Here is a 22,804-nt window from a genome sequence, read left to right on the forward strand (position 1 = left end):
CCAAGAATCCAGGTCTCTGCGTGGGTTATTCCCACCCACCTTGGCCGAAATCGATTTAACTTTGAGTTAGATGTCAACCTTTGGGGGGAAGGAGAAGCAGGAAGAGAACTGGCTGTAAAATCCACGCTGAGGGCAGTCTGCCGGGTTCAATTCTCACCTCTGCACCTATGGCAAGCTATTCAACGCTCTGGGACTTTAATTCCATGTTGTGAAGATCAAGAAAATCAGTAAACAGAGGCCCCATACTTCCTGATCCCAGACCTATTAGGACTCCTTGTCAAGTGCTCTCCAGAACTCCTTTATGATACCATATAATGACAACCCCACTCCCGAAAGGTTTGTCCACCCGTCCACCTTGCCGGGCTGTCAGCTCCATGAGGGCAGGGGAATTAGACTTGGGTCCTGGTTACATTCCTAGTGCCTGGTGCACAGGAACCCCTTCTGTGGGGTCAATGCCAACAAATCCCTCCTGCTGGGTGGCCTGGTGATGCACTCCCCAGCAAACGGCCACCCTGAACAAGGGAAGAGGATAAGATTCTTAATAATAGGGCATATACACAGCCGACTCCCACAGAGGCCAAAGCAGTCAGAGACGACTGGCAATTATGAAAATATCTTGATTATTTTTGAAATGTTCTAATAGTCCATATAAAAACCATGATACTGTTTTTTTTACAATTTTACAGATTACAGAAAATTATTTTTCCCCTTCTTTACAGAAACTCACTCCCAAATCAGACAGGGTTCTATCACAACTGAAATCCAGCAGGAAGGGATCAGAGAATACACCAGGAGCGCGGCGTGTCTGCAGGGGGCGCACTCCACGCAGGGCACAGGGCCTTCCGGCAGCCCATCAAAGGCCAGGGCTTTGTGGGGATGAGAAGTGGGAGCAAGCCCGCAGCTCATCCCTTTCTCACTCACAGCCAGGAAGGAGGCTGCAGATCCTGGCCAAATGGTGTGCTGCTACGTTTAGGAATTCCCCTTCACTCGACGCCCAAAGCCTAATTTGTCCAATAGTTATTTAAGAAAAAAAAATCAGAAAACAAACATTTGGTTCCATTTCCGCTATAATCAGCAGTTGGTAATTTTTAGAAAAAGACAACTTGAGTTGCTCAGTGTTGAGTCTGTATTTTTTGTTTTAATCAGGCCCCTGACTCCTCCGTTCTCATCCATGGTCCGGGAGGAGGGAGGTTCAGCTGCGGCAGAAGGCTGTTTGTTGATCAGAGGAAACTGCTCAAATGTTTTGCGCCCACATACAAAGGCCGATGGAATCCCAGAACGATCTCACTGGTTTTTTATGAGAAGCACGACTGTCCCTCTGGGGTGCCTCGAGTCAAAACAAGGCAGCTGCCTAGTGATTTATAGTCCCCACTACACACGCTTCCAGAAGGCCTCAGAGAAAGGGCCAACTGCTGCCAGGAACGACTGTAAACACTGCTGACAGCTTGGACACTCTGTTTTTAAATGCAACAGGACTTTTTCCTTTTGCCCTGGCTGAAGAGCCAACTCCCTAGGACTGCTGAGGAAGGAGAGGATGGGAGGGCTCTCCTGAACCCTACGAGCCAAGGGCCAGGGGTCCCCGTCGACCGCAGTGTGGCTGGGAGCATCGTCGAAGGCAATCAGGACGTTGATGGCACGCTGAAAACTTGTCCTGTGCTCTGCCAGCTGGTCCCCAGGCTCGCCCTGGCTGGACGTGAGCACGGGAGGTAGAGAACGAGCGGTCATAAGGCACGTGGCTGAGGTGGTCCCCACACCAGGTCCGGCAGATTATCTCTTCACACGATTCCAAAAGTGCTGGAAGGCAGAGGAGTTGATGGCGCCCACTATGAGCAGCAGCAGCAGGTACAGGCACATCAGGACCATAAACCAATGGCTGGACAGCCAGGACAGCTGGCTCGAAGCCCTGCGAAAGGAGGGAGCGTGAGGATGGCAACCAGAAAAACACTTTAAGTGTGTGCGACAAGGTCTGGCTCGGGAGGATGAAGTGATGAATCCCATCCTCTGCGTGGCCACGAACCGGAGCTTCGCGCTGCTTTGCTAGACGAGTCTGAGCTGTTTGCGCTGGCACCAGCGAGCCTTCCAACAGAACATTTTCTAAATGCACGAAGACAGCTGTGCAGTGAGCTCACCCCGTCTTCCCTGTTAGAGCTCCTCTTTTACCTTTTATAACCCGTCTTTCCTGAAGCAAGACTTGGGTATCTAGAAGAATGACCTAGCTCAGGGTGTCTGCCCAGAGGGTGGCAAATTATTTGGCAAAAGTCTTTTCACTTTTAGACACGTGCAGATATAAATCCAAGCTGGGAATTCCTCTCTGGCCCACTAGGAACTATTCTAACCCATCCAGGTGTGCAGTAAAGATGCACTCCAGGGAGAAGGGGGGAAAGGGAAGAAATTTTCTTTTCTTTGCAAGTCGCGAGGATTGAAACCCAGAAGGCATTCTACCTCTGAGCTATTTTTAACTCTCTTTTAAAACAGGGTCTTACTAGGAGCTGGGTGCGGTGGCACACGCTTGTAATCCCAGCATCTGGGAGGCTGAGACTGGAGGATTGTAGTTTGCGGACAGCCTCAACTACTTAGGCCCTCCACAATTTAGTGAGACCCTGTTTCAAAATAAAGAATAAAAAATAGGGCAGGGTGTGTAGCTTGGAGGTCAAGTGCCCCTGGGTTCCATCCCCAGACCTACCAAAAACAAAAACAAAAAAACAGGGTCTTAATAAGTTGCGGAGGGCCTAAGTAACCAAGGCTGGCCACGAGCCCATGATCCTCCTGGCCCAATCTTCCATAGAAAAGGAATTTTCTTATTTATTTTGTGTGCTGCTGGGGATTGAACCCAGAAGCATTTGACCTTTGAGCTATATCTCCATCCTATTTTACTATTATTTTTTTTTTTTTTTGCAGTACTGGGGATTGAACCCAGGAGCATAATTCTATCTCTGAGCTACACTCCAGCCTTACTTTTTATTCTTTATTTTTTGAAACAGGGCCTCACTAAGTTGTCAAGGGCCTAAGTAGCTGAGGCTGGCCTTGAACCTGCAATCTTCCTGTCTCAGCCTCCCAAGTACTGGGATTACAAAAGTGTACCACCACACCTGGCTAGAAGTAGGGATTTTAAAAGTGACCCCTATTCCTGTGATTCCTGCTCACCTGCTGCTGACCCTGGGAAGCTCTGCCAGGGACTCCACAAGATCTCAAAAGGACACCCCACCCCGAGGACCTGCACATCCTCTCACTACCACCCTGCTGAGATGGCTCGAGGCATCCACCGTGGCTCTTCAGAGCTGAAGGTCCTCCTCTGCTGCTGACTTCATCTGTGTGTTTATTACTTTATTTCTGCAGTGCAGGGGATTGAGCCCAGGACCTTGTGCATGTTAGGCAAGCACCCTAGCAGTGAGCTACCACCTCCCCCAGCTTCAAAACCCTCATCTTAGAGATAAAGATGAAGCCTTAGATCCAGAGCGGCAGCAGTGTCCACTCACTGCCCCGCCTCTCGGTTTAACCCATTAGTGTGTTTCAGGAAGTCACCGTGGGCCTAGTGGGTAAGGGGCCACCGAACTGGCTTCATTCGGTCCCTCAAAGAAAGACATGTGTTTACAAATATTTCTGTCCTCTTCCCTGGAACATATGCTCCCCTTGGGGTCAGGACACCTTCTGACCGCAGCCCCTGAGGCTGGGGCGCGAGACCACGCCCTCTCACCTCCCGGGCTGCTTCTGGGAGTACACCAGCAGGAACTTCACCCGCAGGAGCTGGTTGTTGGTGACCACAAAGTACTTGGGGGGCACCTCTCCCCCCTCACTATGCTTGATTCTCGCTCTTCTGCGATCGATCTCCTTGGAATCTGAAAAAGGAGAGCAGAGCACATCCTTATTGATGGGGAAACACCACTAGCTGAAGAGGCTAATTAGGAAGAGAAAGGAGGGAGCTCCTGGTCCTGCAGAAGCCCTGGCAGGCTGAGGAAGGGGCCTGCGTGTTCCAGGGACTGCACTAAAAACAGAAGAATCTGGCAGCCAGGTACACAAGTGGGAAGAGGGGGAAGGGGACGAGAAGATATAAGGGAGATAGAGAGAAAAACCAGGGGAGAAAGCAAAGAGGCAAATAAATGGACACGCACACACACACATTACACACACATAGACGCGCGCGCACACACATGCATGCATGCACACACACACATTACACACACATAGACACGCGCGCACACACACATGCATGCATGCACACACACATTACACACACATGCGCACACACACACATTACACACACATGCGCACACACACACATTACACACATACACACTACACACACGCAGGCGCACACACACACGCACGCGCACACACACATGCATGCATGCACACACGCACATTATACACACATAGACATGCGCGCACACACACATGCATGCATGCACACACACACATTACACACACATACACACTACACACACAGCTCCAGGACTAGTATGGGCCCGTAGCAGGCATTTTGAATAAGCCACACTAGATTGGGACTTCTTAGAATACTTACCTTCCAGCCTCCCTACCAAGACTTTATTTTTTATTATTTATTTACTTATTTTTGCAGTACTAGGGATTGAACCCAGGGGAATTCTACCTCTGAACTACATCCCCAGCCCTATTTTTTATTCTTTATTTTGAAACAGAGTCTCACTAAGTTGCAGAGAGCCTCATTAAGTAGCTTAAGCTGGCTGTGAACCTGCAATCCTCCTGCATCAGCCTCCCAAGTACTGGGATCACAAGTGTGGGCCGCCAGGCCTGGCTTCCAAGACTTTTTTTAAAAAACAGAAAAACTCTTATGTGTGTGTATGTGTCACTGGAGATTAATTCACGGTGTTCTACCTGTAAACTATCCTCTCAACCCTTTTTAATTTTGTTTTGAAATAGGGTCTAGCAGGGTGTGGTAGAACATGCCTATAATCCCAGTACTTGGGAGGCTGAGACAGGAGGACTGCAGGTTCAAGAAAAGCCTCAGCAAGTAGTGAGACTCTCCAACCTAGCCAGACCCTGTGCCAAAATAAAAACAAAAAGCCGGGCGTGGTGGCGTACACTTGTAATCCCTGTGCGTGGAAGGCTGAGACAGGAGGATCGCACAGGTTTGAAGCCAGCCTCAGCTACTTAGTGAGGCTTTCAGCAACTCAGTGAGACCCTGTTTCCAAATAAAAAATATAAAAAAGGTCTGGGAGTATAGCCCGGAGGTAGAAAGCCTCTGCGTTCTACCCCCAGTACCACCAAAAATAAATAAATAAATAAATAAATAAATAAATAAATATAAAAAACCAGGGTCTCCCTAAATTTCTGGCGAGGTCTCATAAGTGCTGAGGCTGGCCTCTAATCTGCAATCCTCCTGTCTCAGCCTCAAAAGTACTGGGATTGTAGGCATGCACCACCACACCCAGCAGGGGGGAAAAAACTTCTTTTAATAATGAAGTTTTACCAAAAAGCAAAACAAAACACACACACACATACAAAAGAAGAAAAGCAGGCCAAAACTGTGTGCCAGCAGAGGCTGCAAGGTTTTGTTTTGATGTTCAGTATCACAATGTGCAAACTTCCTTAGAATTAGGAATGCGAATCTTCATGCCTTGTGACTTGGGAAGGTGGTGTCAGCCCAGCCGGCCCCTCAGGATTCCAATTGTTTTACATTAGAGGCCAGAACAAACCGTTTTCTGAATTTTCCTTTTCTTAGTAAAACTGACAGCCGGTTCTGGAGACTGAGTGGCAGACAAGCTCTGTGGCTTTGGAGGGCGACTCAGCGGAGACCCAGGACGAGCCGAGGGCGCCTCAGGGCCTGGAGACAAGGTGGCCGCTGTTCAACAGTTCCTGGGGCGCCCGGGGCTTGCTCCCCATGGCCTCGGTCACCCCTGAAGCTCAGAGGGTATAGACCCAGAGTTCTTAGCTTTAGTTTAACAATTTGTTGAATGTCACATACACACCAGGCTCTGCGCTGACACAAGGTGCCCAAGAATAAGCAAAACGGGGTCCCGGCCCGCGAGGAGCCGCGCTCTCGCCTCTCACGCTCGCCTCCTTTGTCAAATCTGGCCTCTCTCCCAAAGCATTTCCTGGCCTCCCGGGCCCGCCGAGACTGCCCCGTGGACCCCGGCACCCTCACCTGGCACCCCCACCTACCACCTGTAGGATGTGATCTTTCCCCAGGAGACTTCGCCCTGAAGGCAGCCCCGGCCCGCACTGCTCCAGCCTGTCCATCCCTCAGCCTGCGGTGGGCGCTCCACCCAACAACCGCACCACATCACCCGGATGGCCGGCAGCCGGGTCTGGCCAGGCGCTCGCTCACCCTTCTTCTTGGTTTGGCACTTCACATCTGGATGGTCGATGACCTCACACACGGCCACGCAGCTGAGGATGGGGCCGAGGAGGCTGTGCTGCCACCCGTGGCCATGGGGGCTGTAAATGAGGGCCAGGCTCAAGTCACTCGTGAGGTAGGTCCCCTCTCCAAACAAGGACGTCTGAAATGGCAGAGGCCAAGAGAAAAGAAATACACACTGGGGGATGCAGCGCTGGCACAGCACGACGGCACAGGTCCTGCTTCAACAGAGTTAGAAGCACAAACATTTTCAAGCCCCGGGAAGGCCAAGGATCAAATAACCTGTGATGGCATCATACGGTTTATTGCTAAACCCATTCCCATCAGACAACCCTTACTGATCGTGGATTTGGCCACCTAGCCTGGCAGACTTGCAGCTGCTTATGGTGAAGGCGGAGCGACAAACACAGGTATCAGAGTCCAAAGGAACCTCCGCTGGACCCACCCACAGGCTGGCACGTTATATAAACTCTGTGCCTCGGTGCCTACAAACTACAAAACGATCATGGTAATGCTTTTGTAACATTGTGTGTGAAGATTATATAATGTACAGCAAACAACAAGCAGGACCCGGACACATCAGCAATGAGCCAATGAAGGGCGTGATCTCTACCACATGGGCTCCTCCATAGTAATCCCGGTTATATGAACGCGGTAAGCACAGTTACACTGATAGGTTTGCAAAAGCGAGGTCATGCCCTTACACACAGGGAGGAAGTCACACCTGGGGGAAAAGGGAGCCTGAACTGCTACTTGGAAAAGAAATGAAGCCGGGCGTGGGGGCACGCGCTTGTAATCCCAGTATTGGGGAGGCTGAGACCAGAGGATCATTTTTCAGGGACAGCCTCAGCTACCGAGTGAGGCCCTCTGCAACTTAGTGAGACCCTGTTTCAAGGTAAAGAACTTAAAAAATAGGGCAGGGGGTGTAGTTTGGAGGTCAAATGCCCCTGGGTTCCATCCCCAGTACTGCAAAAAAAAAAAAAAAAAAGAAAAGAAAAGAAAAGAAATGAGTCTCTCAGACCAGAAACTTGAACCAAATGAGGGAAGCAGATATGAAGAACAAGGGATTTTATTTGTGTTGGTATAAACCAAGAAAATGTCCCCAAATCCAGGAGGCAGCTCCCTTGTGGTGGTGCAAACTTGGTACCCCCATCAGGAAGCATGGCAGAAAAAGTATAAAGTGCCTGTGAGTTGAGGCTACACCGCCTACGCCCATGTTGGGCATCCATACCAACCACGATGACCCTCCTAATAATACTAATAATCCAAGTCATGGCACTTTCCCAGCCAGCCTCCGCTACTTAGTGAGGCCATGTGCAACTTAGTGAGATCCTGTTTCAAAAATAAAGAAGAAGCCAAGCGTGGTGATGCACACTTGTAATCCTAGCATTCAGGAGGCTGAGACAGGAGGATTGCAGTTTGAGGACCGCCTCAAGCTACTTAGTGAGGCCCTTTGCAACTTAGTGAGACCCTGTAATAAAAAATAAAAAATAGGGCTAGGGGTGGAGCTCAGAGGTAAAAATGGCCCTAGGTTCAATCCCTAGCACCACAAACACACACACACACACACACACACACACACACACACACACATACACGACAAAAAAAAAATAGGGCTGGGGGTGTAGCTCGGAGGTAGAATGCCCCTGGGTTCAATCCCCAGTACTGAAAAGGAAAATAACAACAACAAAAACTGACTCAGATTCCTTCTCCTAACAGGCCAGGCAGCGACCAAGGGATGGACTTAGATGCTCAACTTGAAACCCCACTGCTCTCTGTGAGCTGCAGGCTAGATTATCTTAAGACACGTGATCTTGGTTTTTGTTGTTGTTGTGGGGTTGTTTGTTTGTTGGTTGGTTGGTTGGTTGGTACTAGGGTTCCTGGAAACCCTTCTACCTCCGGGCTACACTCCCAGACCTATTTTATATTTCTATTTGGAAACAGGGTCTCCTAAGCCAGCACGCATGGCTGGCTTCGAACCTACGCGATCCTCCTGTCTCCGCCTCCCAAGCGCGGGGATTACAAGCGTGCGCCACCACGTCCGGCAAGACAAGTGGTCTTGAAGAGCTCTCTGACGGACATTCTGCACTCTGGAACTGAGGAATGTCCTACTCAGTGACACCAGGCTGTGATGCTCTAAGCCTGGTGAGCAAGTTTAGAGGAAATGAAGCGAGCCTTGGCTTGGTCTTTGGAAAGCTCCTTGCCACCTTAGGCAGTGTCCCCGTATCTCAAAAGCTGACAGAGACCTGTTCCAGGGACACTGAGCACCCTCGGGTCTGACCCCACATCAATTTTCCATTTACACCTGCCATGTGTTTGCCCTTCCTGAGACTTGAAAATCTTGTGCAAGGCTGCCGTGAGCAGAGATGCACGAGAGAAGCTTGGGGCCTCTCTCCCACGAAAGCCATTTCATAGCCTCAACTGACCTGTGGACTTCCTCCTGCACAGCACTCCCTGCAGCACCCGCAGAGGCCAGAGACAGAGCTGCCTTACCAAGGGCTCTTAGAAAATGCCTCTAAGCAGCAGACTCCCCAGGGCACTGAATCGAAGGCACAGGTTTGGAGTACAAGACCGTGACCTGCAGGCAACTTCTCCAGGCTGCTGGGTGAAAAGCAGAGGCCCCTAGATTCCAGTAGCCTGGCCATAATAATAAGCTGAGAGCCAGTGTAAACACCCGTCATCCTCAGCAGAACCCAACAAACGCTAATCAGACGCAGCCAAGCTGGGAAATGTCTCTCTTGCCTCAGGGCTGCCTTGGCCCTAACTGAGCTCAAGTTCCCGGGCCAGCCCTCGCAGCCGCTACCCCAGCTGCAGGAGGGGTGGCAGCCCTCTGCCTAGCTTAGAGGCCTCTCTACCAGCCTAGGAAAGCAGCTACCGAGGTCGGGCCTAGTGGTGCACACTTGTAATCCTAGAATTTGGGAGGCTAAGACAGGAAGATCACAGGTTCGAGGACAGCCTCAGCAAGTAGTGAGACACTCATCAACCGAGTGAGATCCCATGTTGAAATAAAAATATAAACCCGGGTGTGGTGGCACACGCTTGTAATCCCAGCATTCAGGAGGCTGAGACAGGAGAATCGCGGTTCGCAGACAGCCTCAGCTACTTAGTGAGGCCCTTTGCAACTCAGTGAGACCCTGTTTCAAAATAAAGAATAAAAAATAGGGCTGGGAGTGTAGCTTGGGGGTATAATGTCCCTGAGTTTTATCCCAGTACTGCAAAAAATAATAATAATAATTAAAATAAATAAAAATAAAAAATAGGTGGGGTTGTAGCTTGGAGGTAGAATGCCCTAGGGTGTAATCCCCAGTACCCCCACCTCAACACACACACACACACACACACACACACACACACACACACAGCTAATGCTTCCTTGGTCTTAGTATAGGAAAAGGTCTTTGTATAAGTGAAGAAGCCTATGTACTCATGAACTGATTCAACCCTCACATGTGCTGCAAGCAGAGTAGCAGAGTTCTGCTCTACAGATGAGGAAACTGAGGCTCAGAGTGCATAAGTCAACTTGCCCGAGCCACAGAGCTGCCAAGGACGTGTCTCTAACTTTCTGCCTACACCTTACTGAGTGGTAAAACAAGTGCCAGCAGGTGTGGTTAACACTGTTTTGTCCCCTAAAAATGGGAGGAGAGCAGCTCCTCAATTTCTCAATTGCACACCCCTCAATTTCTCCCAGGGCCAACACTACTGGAGTGTTCCTTAGGGAGGTGCTTACAGATCCGGTTAAGTGTGGACTCCAGAGCCGGGCGCGGTGGCGCACGCTTATAATCCCAGTACTAGGGAGGCTGAGACAGGAGGATCGCGCAGGTTCGAAGCCAACCTCAAAGCCAGGCATGGTGGTGCACACTGGTAATCCCAGCATTCAGGAGGCTGAGACCGGAGGATTGTGGTTCTCGGACAGCCTCAGATACTTAGTGAGGCCCTCCACAACTTAGTGAGACCCTGTTTCAAAATAAAGGATAAAGGCCAGGCGTGGTGGCACACACTTGTAATCCCCGCACTTGGGAGGCGGAGACAGGAGGATCGCGCAGGTTTGAAACCAGCCGCACTTGCGTAAGAGACCCTGTTTCCAAATATAAAATAGGTCTGGGCGTGTAGCCCAGAGGTAGAAGGGCTTCCAGGAACCCCAGTACCACCAAAAAAAAAAAAAAAAAAAGAATAAAAAATAGGCAGGGGGTGTCGCTCAGAGGTCGAATGCCCCTGGGTTCCATCCCCAGACCCGCACCCCCCCAAAAAAAAAAAAAAGCCAGCCTCAGCTACTTAGTGAAGCTCTCAGCAAATTAGTGAGACCCTGTTTCCAAATAAAATATAAAAATAGGTCTGGGGGTATATCCCAGAGGTAGAAAGCCCTTGGATTCCATCCCCAGTACCACAAAAGAAAAAAAAAAGTGTGGATTACAATCAGGTGGTCTGAGACCCCACAGTTCTAACCAGATCCTGGGTGGTACGGATGCTGCCAGTACGGGGACCACATGGAGAAGCTAGGGTTGGTCACATATTGGATTCCCTGAGGGGGTTTTTTTGTACTGGTGATTGAACCCAGGTGCATTCTATCTCTAAGATATACTCCCAGCCCTCTTAGTTTTTTTTTTTATTTTGAAATAAATTCTAAGTTGCAGAGAGTAGCAGCTGGGTATGGTGGTCCACACTAGTAATCCCAGCATTTGGGAGGCTGAGACAGGAGGACTGCACTTCAAGAAAAGCCTCATCAACTTAGTGAGGCCCTTTGCAACTCAGTGAGACTCTATTTCAAAATAAAGAAAAAAAATGTAGGGCTGGGGGTATACCTCAGAGGTAGAATGCCCCTGGGTGCCATCCCCAATACCTCAAAAAATAAAATTAAAAATTAAAAAGTTGCAGAGGGCCTCATTAGCTTGCTGACGCTGGCTTCAAACTTGTAGTCCTAAGGATTAGAACTATAGGCTTGTGTCACCTCCCTGGCTATTATTTTTTATTTTGAAACAGGGTCTTGCTAAACTGTTGAGGCTAGCCTCGAATCTGCAATCCTCCAGCCTCAGTCTCCCAAATACTGGGATTACAGGCATGCACTACAACATCCAGCTAGCTGAGGTTTTTAAAGCATGCTGATGTCTGGGCCCCACTCCCAAAAGCTTGATTTTAATGGTTTGGGATGTGGCCAGGTTTGGGATTTTTTTGTGTGTGTGTGTGTGGTACTGGGGATGAAACCCAGGGGCATTCTACCTCCAAGCCACATCCCCAGCCCTATTTTTTAGTCTTTATTTTGAAACAAGATCTCACTGAGTTGCAAAGGGCCTCACTAAGTAGCTAAGGCTGTCCTCAAACCATGATTCTCCTGTCTCAGCCTCTGAATGCTGCTGGGATTGCAAGTGTGCACCACCACGCCCGGCTCAGGTTTTGAATTTTTTTTTTTTTTTTTTTTTTTTTTTTTGGTGGTACTGGGGGTGGAACCCAGGGGCTTTTCTACTTCTGGGCTAAACTCCCAGACCTATTTTATACTTTATTTGGAAACAGGGTCTCACTAAATTGCAGAAGGCCTTACTAAGTAGCTGAGGCTGGCTTCGAACCTGTGCAATCCTCCTATCTCAGCCTCCCAAGCGCTGGGATTACAAGCATGCGCCACCACGCCCGGCAGGTTTTGGAATTTTTAAGAGCTCCTCAAGTGATCTAAATGTGCAGGCAAGGCCAGGACACAGGGATGCGTCTCAAACTATAATTAGCACAGGAATTACCTGGAGGTCTTCGCAAAATGCAGATGGGGCAAGGATCCAGGGGTCAAGGGTAGGCCTGAAATTCTGCATTTGCACAGGCTCCTGGGCCAGGCTGCTGCCGTCAGCCTGCAGACCTCACGCTGGGCGGCAAGGCCTTAGTAAACGGATCCCCGCCACCACCAACCCGCCCGATGCCCCACCGCCGCGGTGCCCGGCCCACCTTGTTGAGGTGGCGGTGTAGGCCGTTGTGGAGGATGGAGTGGAAGTTCTCTAGGCGGCTACCATGGAAAGCGTAGATTAGGTCTCGTTCTCCTTTTGTTTCATAAAATTTGGTGTTGGCTGGGTCGAAGTACTCGATTTCAAACAGGTAGTCTGGGGCGGGGACAGGCGTGTGAGAGGCACCTGTCAGTTGCTGGATCTTCTCAAACTTGAAAACATGAAGAAAAAAAAAAAAAAGAAAACATGAAGACAGTCACAATTTGAGAAGCTGGTAAATGTGTCACAAAAAGGCCTCCTAAGGCCTTAGGCTCAGCTCCTCTGGGATCTGCTCATCAGAATGACGGTTTCACGGGGTCAGAGACAGGAACTCCTAAGCAAGCCCAGCACTTTTAGTCAAGACTGCTTCCTCGAGAGCTCTCTCTCCTACAGTGGGCTGGGAAGCAGGGACTGCTCCTTCTGACCAGAGAGCATTTCTCAATTCCTAACACTTCTCCCTCCACCTACCTTCCTGTGTTCCTTCTTTGCAATAATCTCACGAGGCAGAAAAGTTAGACTTATTGCAAAAATAACCATGATATTTCCTTTAACCCTTGTCTGTACACCACTCTGCAATGGACTTTCAGGTAGGATTCCTCCAAGACTCCATCCATAGAATCCATTTGCCCCCACTGGAAGCTGGGCGTGGCCATATGATCTGCCCTTGGCCAATGGGACCTTAATATAAATATCACAGAGACTTGTAAAGTTTGCCCTTCTTTGTTTCCTGGTGGGAATCCTTCACCCTAGCCCAGGCTAGCCTCCTATAGGGTGAGAGTCCACAGACAAAGGCCCCAGCCGTGGCTGCCATGCCATGTGAAGCCCCAGAAATATAACCAAGGTTAACCTGGACCACCCACCTGGGAACATCCAACCAACCCACACTCACTAGAAGAACGCAGTCAATTGTTTAAAGCTACGAAACTTGGGAAGTGGTCTTTTTTGCAGTACTGAGGATGGAACCCAGGGGCATTCCACCTCCAAGCTACACTCCCCAACACTATTTTTATTCTTTGTTTTAAAACAGCATCTCACTGAGTTGCAAAGAGCCTCACTAAGTAGCTGAGGCTGGCTTCGAACCTATGCAATCCTCCTATCTCAGCCTCCCAAGTGCTGGGATTACGAGTGTGCACCACCACGACTGACTTGATGGTTTGTTACTGAGCAAAAACTAATTGCTACAGAAGGATCAGCTTCTGAGCCAAGTACCTGGGAGGCTAAGACACAGGTTCATGGAGGATCACGGGTTCATGGCCAGTCTCAGCGACTTAGTGAGGCCCTCTGCAACTTAGTGAGACCATTTCAAAATAAAGAATAAAAAAAAAAAGGGTTGGGGGTATAGGTATAGCTCAGAAGTAGAATGCCCCTGGGCTCAATTCCCAGTACTGAAAAAAAAACAAAACAAAACAGGAGCAGCTCTTTCCTCAAGGATGATAGTCTTTTTTGGGTCAGAGATAACTATAGTGGTATTCAAACAGAAGGTCACATACCAAAGCCAATCTATAGTAAAGTTTTATTCTGTGTTATAAATAAATGAGAAAAGCCGGGCATGGTGGCGCACACTTGTAATCCCAGCATTGGAGAGGCTGAGACTGGAGGATCGCGGTTCGCGGTCAGCCTCAGCTACTTAGTGCGGCTCTCTGCAACTTAGTGAGACCCTGTTTCAAAATAAAGAATAAAAAATAGGGCAGGAGGTGTAGCTCAGAGGTCGAATGCCCCTGGGTTCCATCCCCAGACCCATAACTAAAATAAATAAATGAGACAAAAAAGGGCAAGATAACAGGTGCATTTATACCAATGTAAGGTATAAATCCCTTCTTTGGAAGAACTATCTTTTCTTCCAAAGTCAGGACCTTTCCAAGTATTCAATTTTTATCTTTTTATAAAATGACAGCATATGGTAGGCTAACATCCTTACTCAGGCAAAATAAAAAGCCGACAATCCTGGGTCCCAACACCCTACTTAATTGGTTCATAATAGAAATTAAGGTGCTAGAGCTATAGAACTTTTAGCTACAGCTCGTGACATTTTGTAAGTGTTTGATGCCCACAGGAGAAATAAAAATAAAATAGGGTTAGGATGTAGTTCAGAGACAGAATGCCCCTGGGCTTAATCCCCAGTACCACAAAATACATACATACATACATACATACATACATACATACTAGTACCAGAAAAACCTGTGCCAGCACTCAGAGGCAAGAACACCAGATCAATATCAAGTTCTATACTCTAGACCCTGTCAAACCAGCCTGTCCCTGGGAGACCCCAGCCAGGCAAGGAAAACCAAACTATGGAGTCTGAGATGTGAGGCAGAAACTGCTGGGAGGCAGGCGACACCCTTCCTGTCATTGCCTTCCTGAGGTAACTACGAACATTCTTACCGTACAAATGAGAAAAGGAGATCAATAACTGAAGTGGGATTTGAACCCAGCGCTTGAGGTTGTCCACCATATTAGGCTCTCTCCTCTCTGTTTGCAGACAACTGACTAAGCTGACTTTTTTTTTTTCTTTTTTGGTGGTATTGGGGGTAGAACCCAGGGGCTTTTCTACCTCCAGGATATATTCCCAGACCTATTTTATATTTTATTTGGAAACAGGGTCTCACCAAGTTGCTGAGTACCTCACTAAGTAGCTGAGGCCGGCTTCAAACCTGTGCGATCCTCCTGTCTCCGTCTCCCACGCCCGGCCAAATTGACATTTTTTAAGGTATGGTCAGAACCCTTATCAGAGCCAGGTGTGGGGCCCACACTTGGAATCCCAGTACTTGGGAGGCTGAGGCAGGAGGATCAAAGATTCATCCAGCCTCAGCTATTTAGTGAGCCCTCCACAACTTAGTGAGACCCTGTTTCAAAATATATAATTAAAAAATAGGGATATGGGGTATAACTAGGAGTTAGAATGCCCATGGGTTCAATCTCCAGTACCGCAAAAAAAAAAAAAAGAACCTTTTTATTTTTTTTGTTGTTGTTTTTTTTTTTGTTTTTGTTTTTTTTTTTTTTTGGTGGTACTGGGGTTCCTGGAAGCCCTTCTATCTCCGGGCTACAGTCCCAGACCTATTTTTTTACATTTTTATTTGGAAACAGGGTCTCCTAAGCCAACGCGCGCGGCTGGCTTCGAACCTGCGCGATCCTCCTGTCTCTGCCTCCCAAGCGCGGGGATTACAAGCGTGCGCCACCACGCCTGGCAAAAAAGAACCTTTTTAGAAATACCTGCTGTACTTTTTAAATAAAGTGATACCTGCCAGGTGTGGTGGCACATGCTTATAATCCCAGCATTTGGGAGGCCGAAACTGGAGGATCATGGTTTGTGGACAGCCTCAGCTCCTTAGTAAGGACCTTCACAACTCAGTGAGACCCTGTTTCAAAAATTAAAAGATTAAAAAAATAGGGCTGGGGGTGTAGCTTAGAGGTATAATGCCCCTGGGTTCCATCCCGTGTGTGTGTGTGTGTGTGTGTGTGTGTGTGTGTTGCTGGAGATTGAACCCAGGGGCATTCTACCTTGGAGCTATACCCCAGCCCTATTTTATTCTTTTATTTTTAAACAGGGCCTCACTAAGCTGTGGAAGGTCTCAATAAGTAATTGAGGCTGATAGGGAACCTGGGTTCCTCATCTCAGCCTCCTAAGTACTGGGATTGCAAGTGTGCCCCTTCTCTGGCTGGTGTAGCCCCATTTTACAGATGTAGAACAAAGGTGCTGAAATGTACCAGTGACCACCCTTCTCCAGACCACACAGAGAGTACAAGGCAGAACCCAGCTCTGTACGGCCAGTGTTGGAGCCCCTGGGCCAGACTCTGAGGGCGAGATCCACAACGCTACATTTTCAACAAGCTGCCCAGGTCATTCTGACACACAGGGAGGTCTCAGAGCCACTGGACTCATGCTGTCCCACAACCTTTGGCCCCAGGAATCTGGGATCCTACAGACCAAAGTCTCACCTCTGCCTTGCCCACACTGTGAATTGTCAGGACCTTCGAAGATAAAATCCAGCTCACCAGGTCCCAGATCCGTTTATCATTGTCTCCAGAGGACTGGAGAAGTTCCTTCAGGTTAGGTAACTTGCTGGTATCTGCAAGCTGAAGGGAAGGAAAACCTCCATTAGCAAGGATCCTGGACGAAATTACAGCCAGGGGCCCTCTAGCGGTAGTACAGGCAAATTCACTCAATCCTCAGTCAGGTCCTCACTGAAAGGGGGGAGACCTCTTTTCCAAATACCAAACTAAGTGGCCTATACTTTTATTTTTAAATAGTAACACACCTTGGTAATAAGGCCCTTGGGATCCGGTTTGTCCTCTATGCCACCAAGCCCCTCCCCACCACCAGGTTATGCCTCTCCAAGTCCCCACAGCTGCCTGGCCTGACATTCGCTCAGTCCTCAAGCCTATCCTACAGTCCCCTCCCTGTAAAGCCTTCCGCAATCACCCACCACCTCTGTGCTCAACAATTATGGAAGAGTTCCATGTTGGTATTTGATCCTTCCAGGGTCACTGCAAATCTGTTTGGACAAACACTCGCTGAGGACCCCAACATCTTACTTGTTCTGGAGCACCCACGGCCAGCCTGGAACCTGGCACAAAGTTCAAAGCACAATAGTAACGGCTACTGTTTGTCAGGTCTTTACCATGTTCCCGGTGACTGGGCTCAATGCTAGGCATGCAGTCACAGTAACCTACTGGAAAGGTAAGAAAGCCGGGCGTGGTGGCGCACGCTTGTAATCTCAGTACTTGGGAGGCTGAGACAGGAGGATCTCAGATTTGCAGCCAGCCTCAGCTACTTAGTGAGGCCTCTGCAACACAGTGAGAACCTCTTTTTTTTTTTTTTCTTTTTTCTTCAGTACTGAGGATGGAACCCAGGGGCTTTTCTACCTCCGGGATATACTCCCAGACCTATTTTATACTTTATTTGGAAACAGGGTCTCACTAAGTTGCTGAGAGCCTCACTAAGTAGCTGAGGCTGGCTTTGAACCTGTGCGATCCTCCTGTCTCAGCCTCCCAAATGCTGGGATTACAAGCGTGCGCCACCATGTCCGGCTTTATTCTTTATTTTGAAACAGGGTCTCACTGAGTTGTGAAGGGCCTCACTAAGTAGCTGAGGCTGTTCGTGAATAGTGATCTTCCGGTCTCAGCCTCCAGAACGCTGGGATTACAAGCGTGCGCCACCATGCCCAGCTTTTCATTGTTTATTTTGAAACAGTGTCTCAGCCAGGCATGGTGGCATATGCTGGTAATTCCAGCATTCAGGAAACTGAGACAGGAGGATTGCAGTTCGCAGCCAGCCTCAGATATATAGTGAGGACCTTTGCAACTCAATGAGACCCTGTTTCAAAATAAAGAATAAAAAATAGGGCTGGGGATGTAGCTCAGAGGTAGAATGCCCCTGGGTTCCATTATCAGTACTGAAAAAAAAAAAAAAGATTACTTGGAGAACCTCACGTGGTGATGCACGTTTGTAATCCCAGTACTTGGGAGGCTGAGACAGGAGGATCACAGGTCTGCAGCCAGCCTCAGCTATTTAGTGAGGCCCTCTGCAATTTAGTGAGACTCTGTTTCAAAATAAAGAGTAAAATTATCAGGTTGGGGTGTAGCTCGGAGGTAGAATGCCCCTGGGTTCCATCCCCAGTACAGCAAAAAAAAAAAAAAAAAAAAACAAACACTACTGATGTACATAATGTACATTTACAAACATATCAAAGTCAATCACTAAGCCAACATGAGGAGCGAGGGAGAGGGAATGGGGTGGGAGTTGGGTAAGGGCTACCTGGGTGATGTGTGCATGGATGCCTCTACCATCTTGTTCTCCATTAAGATTTACAACTACGCGGGGCCTTGTAATCCCCCCGCTTGGGAGGCGAAGCAGGAGGATCGCGCTGGTTCAAAGCCAGCCCCACTGGCTTAAGAGACCCTGTTTCTAAATAAAAAAGTATAAAAGTAGGTCTGGGAGTGTAGCCCGGAGGTAAAAGGGTTTCCAGGAACCCCAGTATCACCAAAAAAAAAAAAAAAAAAAAAAGATTTACAACTATGATGCACTGATAAAAATTTTTAAAAAAAACAGAAGAGAAAACCTGTCTGCTCAAAAAACACACATTTTCTTTTCTTTTTTTTCTTTCTCTTCTTTGCAGTACTGGAGATTGAACTCAGGGGCACTCTATGAGCTACACCCCCACCCCTCTTTATTTTTTATTTTGAGGCAGGGTCTCACTAAGTTGCCAAGAGTAGCCTCAGACTTGCAATCCTGTCTCAGTCTCCCCAGGACTGGATCATGAGCACTGGCCACTGTGCCCGGCTCACAGGCCACATCTCTGCAGCCTCTGCTACAGGGAATAGGGAAGGATCCAGCTGGAGAGATGGACTGCGGAAGTCTGAATGATGGGTAGGGCTTAGAGCAGAGAGGGGGCACCAGTGAGCTGGGAGGAGGCAACTCGATCTGCTGGTGGCACAAGGCAATAGCAGACACCGGGACCAGCCAGATACAAGTTCCGGGGAGAACGCCCAGGACTGTTTGCTCGCGTTCCCACAGGTGACTCTTATCATCAGGAAAAAGCTGGAACTACTCAGGTGTAGATGATAGGCAATGTTGTTCTAGGAGGGTGTGACAGCAGGAAAGAAAGTCTGAAAACAGCATTTGTCTAGAAAATGCTCAGTGCTCAGTTACTGGAGAGTTACTGAATGTGGGTGGAGACGTGATGCTAAGGTCACCAGCCCCCAAACAGTGACGGGAGGGGCGAGGCTAGCGGGCTATGGATGACCAATCACGAACCACAGCCTCCCAGAGGCTGGGATTACAAGCATGCGCCACCACGCACAGTTGGGTCAGTCTCTTACAAAAGAACTCATGAAAAAAAAGAGCCAAGGCAGCATGGTGGCACAAGCACTGTAATACCAGTGCTTGGGAGGCTGAGACAGAGGGATAGCAGGTTCAACTGGGTGTGGCGGCACACACTTGTAATCCCAGAACTTGGGAGGCTGAGACAGGAGGATTTTTTTTTTTTTTTTTTTTTTGGTGGGTCTGGGGATGGAACCCAGGGGCATTTGACCTCCAAGCCACACCCCCTGCCCTATTTTTATTCTTTATTTTGAAGCAGGGTCTCACTAAGTTGTGGAGGGCCTCACTAAGTAGCTGAGGCTGTCTGTGAACCGCAATCAGGAGGATCTTGGTTCAGGGACAGCCTCATGTGCTTAGGAAGCCGAGACGGGAGGATCGCACAGGTTCGAAGCCAGCCTCAGCTACTTAGAGAGCCTCTCCACAACCTAGTGAGACCCTGTTTTCAAATAAAAAATATATATATATAAAAACAGGCTACAGGTAGAATGTTTCTGGGTTAAATCAAAATAAATAAATTAAGAAGCCAGGCATGGTGGTGCACGCTTGTAATCCCAGCATTCGGGAGGCTGAGACCCGAGGATCGCGGTTCACGACAGCCTTAGCAACTTAGTGAGGCCCTCTGAAACTTAGCGAGACCCTATTTCAAAATAAAGAATAAAATAGAGGGCTGGGGGTGTTGCTCTGAGGTAGAATGCCCCTGACTTCCATTCCCAGTACAGAAAATTAAATAAAACAAAATAAAATAAAATAAAAAGGGCTGGGGATGTAGCTCAGAGGTATAATGCCCCTGGGTTCAACCTCCAGTGCTGCAAAACAAAACAATAATAAAAAATAAAATAAAAAAGGGCTTAGAGGTAGAATGGCCCTGGGTTAAATCCCTAGTACAAAAAAGAAAAAAATCAAAAGACACAGCTCTCTCTGCATGTACCCCATATTCATCAAATAAACCCTATTTGGAGCCGGGCGTGGTGGCGCACGCTTGTTATCCCCGCGCTTGGGAGGCTGAGACAGGAGGATCGCACAAGTTCAAAGCCAGCCTCAGCTACTTAGTGAGGTTCTCAGCAACTTAGTGAGACCCTGTTTCCAAATAAAGTATAAAATAGGCCTGGGAGTATAGCCCGGAGGTAGAAAGCTCCTAGGGTCCACCCCCAGTACCACAAAAAATAAATAAATAAATCCTATTTAGTTTGCCAAGCAGACTTCAGTAGAAAGACAATTCTCGAATGAGTCTAATCTGCTGTCCTACATCCTAGTCTTCTTGGTAAAACTCAACCACTCGGTAGGGGACCAGCTCCAGAAAGTTTAGTCCATCTGACCCAACCTCTCCCTTCCATCTACTCCTCCTAAACAGATTTTCCCTTTCACCCTGCTACCACAGGGACCTCAGAAATTCATTTCTGAAACTCACCAAAGCCCTCCCCTCCCAAGGCTTGATATTTGAAAATTTTCAAACAATGTAGCAGGACATGGGCAGCCCCTCATGTTCCCATCAGCCTCATCTCCAGGTTGTATGTAGCTGAGACACAGGAGAGCTGAGACGCTGTCACCTCTGCTTGGTCTTTATATCCTCAGCACCTGACCCATATCAGGAGCTCCAAATATAGGAGGAGCTTCATAAATGAAAAGTTTTGTTCTCGAGTCCTGACATCACAAACATTAAAAATTGAGTATCAGAACTTGCAAAGCAAACCAGAGAGGACGTTGGTCAGCTTGTCTCTTTCTCCAACCTACCACTTCCTGTACCCTGAAAGGCCTGTGCACTGTGGTCAAGGCCCCAGGTGCCCTTGACAGAGTCAGGCTGGACTGAAAGGACCCGGTGGGGCCAGGAGACCTGGTCTTGGTCTGTCCCTTGACCTTCTACTAATAACAGCAAACGGGAAACCCAACACTGATGACCTCAGCAGAGGTGATGGTAAATACCTGTTGTTTCTAAGCAACTATACTCTGATAATGTGATTAGCTGGCTTCCTAATGTTGAACCACTTTAGCATTCCTGAGGTCAACTCAACTTGGTCAAGAGGAATTATCCTTTTTTTTTTTTTTTAACTTTTATATCCATGAATGCCACGGGCCTCTAATTTTCTTTCCTTTTATCACCCCTATCAAATTTAGTATCAAGATTATGTTAATCTTTTTCAATACTTTGGTCAGATCTATATAAACCTGGAATTGTTTACTCCCTTAATGATTGGTAGAACTCACCCATGAAGCTAACTAGGTCCAGAGTTTTTTGTTTTGTTTTGTTTGCAGTACTGGGGATGGAACCCAGGGGCATACTACCTCCAAGCTACACCTCCAGCCCTATTTTTTATTCTTTATTTTGAAATAGGGTCTCACCAAGTTGCAAAGGGCCTCACCAAGTCACTAGCTGAGGTTGGCCACGAACCTGCGTCTCAGTCTCCCAAGTACTGGGAGTGTGCCACCATGCCTGACTGCAACTTTGGGAAACTGTTTCAAACTAAAAAATCAAATAGGGTTGGGTGTGTTGCTCCGAGGTAGAATGCCCCTGGGTTCAATCCCCAGTACCAAAAAATAGATAAATGATATCGGGAATGCTGACCATAAGATGAACTCTGCAAGAAATGCCTGTGAATCATCAGAGACACAACAGCTCACATGTGTACTGTCACAGTTTATAAAAGTACTGCCCACATATTACCTCATCTGAAGATCAAAGTCTGGATGGCTTTAGTGACTTTGGGCGGCTAATTATTTGCAAAGGGATGGGTAACTTCCTAGCTCGGCAGAACAGCTGATTCAGATCAACAGTTCACTGCCGGCCACGCTAGGACTCTGCAGAGGGCTAGGCCATTAAATTTCTCACCCCACTCTTTGGCAGCGCTCGTCACTGACACGAGTCAGCAGCCACCAAGCGCTCGGGAGCGTGCGGAGAGGTGTCGGGAGTGCGCCTAGCTGTTGGAAGCGTTCTCCAGGGCCAGGCTGGGGAACGGAAAGTCTGGGGGCTGGCGTGTTTGCTGACACGAGTGAGGCCGCCTCTGCCTGTGATCGCACAGGCCACTTGGCCAGGACAGTGGGCAGCGCCGAGACACAACACTCACCAGGGCCTCGAAGTCCTTGCAGTTGTGGCGGGCGTAGGAGGCGGGGAAGGGCCGCAGCACCGAGTCGCGCTTGTAGCTCTGCAGCGCGGAGGCAAAGAGGCTGCACCGGAGGTCGGCGGCCAGCACGTCGCGGCCTGCGGCCTCCAAGGCGGCCGCCCTGCCCGAGGGCTGCATCCCGGCTCGCGGTGCGGGGCGCGGGGGACAATGGGTCGGGGCCGGGGTTCCAGGCCTGGGCGGAGCTCGGTGGGGCCAGAGGACTGGGGTGCCAGCGAGCTGAGCCGGGCCGGGCACACGCCGCCCGGGAGAATGGCAGGCGCGGAGACCCGGCGGGACCCGGCCAGCCCCGGGGTGGGGCGGGGTCCGGCCCGGGAGGGGCTCGGCCTCGGGATGCTACGGCGAGGGCGGGAGCGCGCAGACACGTGTCCTTCGCAGGCGTAGGGGCGGGGCGCCTCCTGCCCGCACCCCCGCGCCGCCCGCGCCCCGCCGCCGCCGCACGTCCGCTCGCCGCCCGCCCGCCTCCTGCAGGCCACGCCCATCCGAGTCATAGCCACGCCCCCAGCCCCCGAGCCGGCGCCTGGTCCCGCCCCGTGCCCCGCCCCTTGGCCGCGCCCACGCCCTGCGTCCTCACTTC

The 22,804-nt window shown here is 49.3% G+C and overlaps 1 protein-coding gene across 2 annotated transcripts; it reads right to left on the reverse strand.

Moving 5' to 3' along the window:
* Window positions 1–1,767: 1,767 nt before the first annotated feature.
* On the reverse strand, window positions 1,768–22,347 carry PARP16 (poly(ADP-ribose) polymerase family member 16; the record flags this gene model as incomplete). 2 transcript variants are annotated; one of them, XM_080692839.1, is made up of 6 exons in its annotated part: window positions 1,768–1,903; window positions 3,695–3,836; window positions 6,305–6,476; window positions 12,257–12,463; window positions 16,231–16,368; window positions 22,174–22,347. In XM_080692839.1, 6 exons carry the CDS (start codon window positions 22,345–22,347, stop codon window positions 1,768–1,770), a joined length of 969 nt encoding a protein of 322 aa, XP_080548965.1. The 2 variants fall into 2 exon arrangements, with proteins under 2 accessions (XP_080548965.1, XP_080548966.1); XM_080692840.1 differs by lacking the exons at window positions 12,257–12,463; window positions 16,231–16,368.
* Window positions 22,348–22,804: the final 457 nt, after the last annotated feature.

This window comes from Muscardinus avellanarius, assembly GCF_963383645.1.
Source record: "Muscardinus avellanarius genome assembly, chromosome: 3".
In the NCBI taxonomy this organism is placed as follows: domain Eukaryota; kingdom Metazoa; phylum Chordata; class Mammalia; order Rodentia; family Gliridae; genus Muscardinus; species Muscardinus avellanarius.